This window comes from Sander lucioperca, chromosome 10 (genome assembly GCF_008315115.2).
Source record: "Sander lucioperca isolate FBNREF2018 chromosome 10, SLUC_FBN_1.2, whole genome shotgun sequence".
Lineage (NCBI taxonomy): Eukaryota > Metazoa > Chordata > Actinopteri > Perciformes > Percidae > Sander > Sander lucioperca.
In genome coordinates this window covers 8682222-8687131 of record NC_050182.1, presented here as the reverse complement: position 1 = coordinate 8687131, position 4910 = coordinate 8682222, and the positions used below count along the sequence as shown (strand labels likewise).

General features: G+C 42.9%; 1 protein-coding gene across 2 annotated transcripts in view; it reads left to right on the top strand.

Annotated features, from left to right (window-relative positions):
• The window catches only part of prune (prune exopolyphosphatase), a 19980-nt gene extending 15070 nt beyond the window's left edge, over nucleotides 1–4910 (top strand). For both annotated transcript variants that reach the window (XM_031311210.2, XM_031311209.2), the window contains exons 7-9: nucleotides 3509–3667; nucleotides 3755–3845; nucleotides 4568–4910. In XM_031311210.2, the coding sequence (XP_031167070.1) occupies nucleotides 3509–3667; nucleotides 3755–3845; nucleotides 4568–4788 (471 nt within the window). In that variant the 3' untranslated portion in view covers nucleotides 4789–4910. The remainder of the gene's footprint in view (nucleotides 1–3508; nucleotides 3668–3754; nucleotides 3846–4567) is intronic.

Sequence of the window (4910 nt, the reverse complement as noted above, 5' to 3'; positions counted from 1 at the left end):
TCGATTAGCATGAAAACATGTCCCAGAGAGAGACAGAGTATGTACACAACAGTTAATAACCCCTAGGTTAGTTTTGCGCCGGAATTGTCCTTTAAATCAGAGTAAATTATGTTATATCAGAAACAGACTGCTGTTGGAGATTAGTGTAACGTTAGCTGGGACAGACGCCTTGTGTCTTTAGGCTAACTACGTTAGCTTTAGCCCGGCTGGTAACAGCTTCCTGTGGTGATAAATGTCCGGGAGACGTCGTGATGACATTACATTAATCAGGTGATTTAGTGTCTTTGCAGAGACTACTGTAGCTTCACCACCCAGGGAGAAGCATGTCATCACTGTGTCAGAGGCAGCTGCTGCTTACAGTACTTTACTACACACGGAGAGCCTCACTTCCCCTAACACACACCCACCCCGTCAGACTAATGTTACGTCACATGACCACCTGTCTTAAAGGCCCTGACGCACCAACCAGACGGCCGACCGTCGGCAGTAAAGCCAGTCGGACTGATCAGTCTCCCCGAGGTCCAAAAAGTTCCTCAGAACACACTGAGGAGACGCAGACTTGAGCGTACGCTCTGCACGTGCACGAAACGTAATACGTCTCCATAGCAGCAGGCGGCGCTGCTCTGTATTGTTTCCATTAACAGTCTGATTATTTACCAGAAAATGAGAACCAGCAGCTGATTGGACGAACGTGTAACGTGGGTCTGGCTTCTCCAGAAATTCACAGCCAGACTGTCATGGCGGCTCGTTCAGAATACGATCTCATATTGGACTAAAATAGTTCACCGAAACGTGTTTCTGAAAACATTTGAAGAGAGAAATAGGCCGTGCAGCTGCTGAATCTGTCTTCATTTCAGATCAACAAAGGTCAGTTTAACAGATTTTACTCAGATTTTGAGAGGCTCATCCGCTCGCCATTTCCTGGTGAGTCCCGACTGTCCTGTCTCTGACTGAACATGTCAGGTCGGCCCAAATGAAGGCCGACGGCTCCTCGGACGGCCGACGGCACGGGACACATGGAACAGACTCGAGTCATCGACCTCGCCAGACGGCCCGACGCCCGATTATCGGGTTGGTGTGTCTTCTCCAGTGTTGGGAGTAACGCGTTACAAAAGTAACGCAATTACAGTAATGTATTCCTTTTTGCTGTAACGCAGTAATATAACGCATTATACAGTCTCAGTAACGCGAGTTACAACGCATTTTAACATTTAGTGATGCATTGTTTTTTTTAAGAATTCACCAACACCGCGACACATTTCTTCACAGAAAAAAAAAAAAAAGCCGTATTATTTTCCTGTCGCTGTATTCGATGGTTGAGATGACTGCAGAGACAGATACATTTGCGAGATGGATATTATTTTCAGGAGTTATTACGCTGCGTTGAAGTGAGCTGTCCTGTTTCTGTTCCCGTGGTCAGAACCAGAACCAGAGACGGTACGGACAGCATGTTTGTCCCAACAGGTGACGGTACGGACAGCATGTAAGTCCCAACAGGTGACGGTACGTCAGCATGTATGTCCCAACAGGTGACGGTACGTCAGCATGTATGTCCCAACAGGTGACGGTACGGACAGCATGTATGTCCCAACAGGTGACGGTACGTCAGCATGTATGTCCCAACAGGTGACGGTACGTCAGCATGTATGTCCCAACAGGTGACGGTACGTCAGCATGTATGTCCCAACAGGTGACGGTACGGACAGCATGTATGTCCCAACAGGTGACGGTACGTCAGCATGTATGTCCCAACAGGTGACGGTACGTCAGCATGTATGTCCCAACAGGTGACGGTACGTCAGCATGTATGTCCCAACAGGTGACGGTACGTCAGCATGTATGTCCCAACAGGTGACGGTACGTCAGCATGTATGTCCCAACAGGTGACGGTACGTCAGCAGCTGACAGATATAAACATGTCAGGAATTAATGTTGAGGCTTGCTACACGTAAATATCATTACATTTTATCAGCCGTGGAGAGTAACTCTGCCTGTAGTGGAATGGCTTCGAATGACGACCAAAAGCGCTTGTCTTTTACTGTGACCATTTACTGTTCAATATGTTGCAGTTTTACAAACAAGAAAGTGAACAACTTGAGCCTGACGGACATGTTGCCTCCATAGACTGTATAATATTAATACAGTCTATGGATGCATCTCAGTAAGCTAGCAAGAGTAGCTACACAACAGACAACTTCCTGTAGCCTACTTCAAAATAAAAGCACTTCCTGTGAGGGTTCGCAGTAAAACTAAATTACTGTTAAATAAGGTTGTGTAGGCTACCTTTTCACAAATCAGCTGTAAATCAAGTACTGTAAATAATGTTAATAGTGAGTTTTAATCACACTATAATTGAACATTTCCTTTAGAGTGTTTTAAACTAAACAACATGAATTTCTTATTGAAGTGCTATAAACAAACATTTTACAACAATGCCATACTTTTGAGTATTTTCATTTTCTCCTACTTTCCTATTATACGTTTTACTTATCTATTTTGTATAGCTTTAGTTACTTTGCATATTTATATTAATTATACAAAATATGAATAATCTATGATGTATTAAAGTGGATAAAGACGAGACTTTATTGATCCGGTGGTGAAATTCACAAGCTAGCTGCCAAATCAAACTTCCCCTGTTATTTTGGTGAAAGTAACTCAAAAGTAATGCAAAAGTAGTGTAACGCATTACAATTCAGAGACAGTTATATTGTAATATAACTAATTACTCTCAAATGACAGTAACTAGTAATCTATAATGTATGACATTTTGGAAGTAACTTGCCCAACACTGGTCTTCTCTATAAAGGGGAAGGGTCGGCCGGTAACAATCACGGAAAAGTAGAACGGTGAAAGTTTACTTTTTTATCACGCAGCAAAGAAGTTGTAGCGTCAACATCGCAACGTCCTGAGATGGACTATCACGATGTAGACGATGAAACTAAATAACGTGCAGCCCTACACACTGTCACGGCGCCCAAACACCGCCCGGCTTAAACGCAAAGACGCAGACAAACGCACATTTGTGCGAGGTCAAATATTTGAACTTGAGCGAGAAATGAGTGACTTTGCTCGACTCATTTTCTGTATCGAGTGTAGCGTGAAATAACTAGAACGTGCATTTCCTGCAGAAAATGTGTGAATGCTGAATAGCTAAATTGCTAAACTGGATGAATAGCTTAAATCTGTAAGAAGAAGTTGAAGAAGTGAAAGTATGAATGGTAAACCTGGAAGCTGAACTGCATTACCTTCATAAGCTAACAGCTGAAATACATTTCTAGAGAAGCTGGAAGCTAAACTGTAATACTGTCCAAAGTGGAAGTTCAAATAAATTGTGTGTGTATATATATATATTTATATATATACATATATATATATATATATATATATATATATATATATATATATATATATATATATATATATAATATATATATATATATATATATATATATATGTGTGTGTGTGTGTGTATATCTGTGTGTGCGTATGTGTGTGTGTGTGTCAGGTCTTCCTACAGCGTGCGGCGTTGGAGGCGGAGCTCTCAGATTTCTGTCTGAAGTTTGGCTACGACCTCCTGCTGCTGATGACCATCTCCTTCACTGAGAGCAGCGAGCCAATCAGAGAGCTCGGTGTGTTCAGCCACAGCGGCGCCTGCCGGCGACAGGTACGCACTGATCACAGACGTTCATCACGGTGAACACAGCCATGACCACTCAAGTGCCCCCCCCCACACCCTTTTCTTCTTCTGCAGGTGAGTGTCTACCTGGAACAGGCCCGTGACCCCGCCCTCAACCTCTGTCCAATCAGCAGCCTGCATCCTCACATCACAGCCTATCAGCAAGGTAAGCTCCTCCCCCTCTGAAGCTCAGACAGACGCACCTTTCATCTGAAACAAGCTTGTGTGTATATACAGTGTGTATAGTGTGTATATATAGTGTGTATATGTCTATATTTAAATATAACAGAATGTGTAATCAGAGGACTTGACTTGTAAAGTGTGTGTGTGTATATAGTGTGTATAGTGTGTGTATATAGTGTATATATAGTGTGTGTGTGTATAGTGTATATATAGTGTGTGTATAGTGTGTATATAGTGTATATAGTGTGTATATAGTGTATATAGTGTGTGTATATAGTGTATATAGTGTGTGTATAGTGTGTATATAGTGTATATAGTGTGTGTATAGTGTATATAGTGTGTGTATAGTGTGTGTGTATAGTGTGTATAGTGTGTATATAGTGTGTGTATAGTGTGTATATAGTGTGTATAGTGTGTGTATAGTGTATATAGTGTGTGTATAGTGTGTATATAGTGTGTGTATAGTGTGTATATAGTGTATATAGTGTGTGTATAGTGTATATAGTGTGTATATAGTGTGTGTATAGTGTGTATATCGTGTATATAGTGTGTGTATAGTGTATATAGTGTGTGTATAGTGTATATAGTGTGTGTATAGTGTGTATATAGTGTATATAGTGTGTATATAGTGTATATAGTGTGTGTATATGTACATAAATATAACAGAATGTGTAATCAGAGGACTTGACTTCGTGGCTCTTTCAGGAAACTCCGTGGCGTCTCGTAAGAAGCTCCTCCCCCTCGTTAAGGACTTCCTGGAGCAGCGGGACGGAGACGGTCGCCTGGGAGACGAGGAGGAAGAGGAGGAGTCTGGGTTCCCCCCCACCCCGATGAACAGTCTGGTGGACGGCTGTCCTCTGGACGCCGGCCTGCCGCACATCAGCGCTCGGGACCTGGAGGAGAAGTTCAGCCACATGGCCAACTGACCTCTGACCTCTCACCTCTCACCTGACCTGTCACCTGACCTCTGACCTGTCACCTGACCTCTCACCTGTCACCTCTCACCTGTGAGTCATCGTGGCGTCCGTCAGGGACACCTGAAGGTACC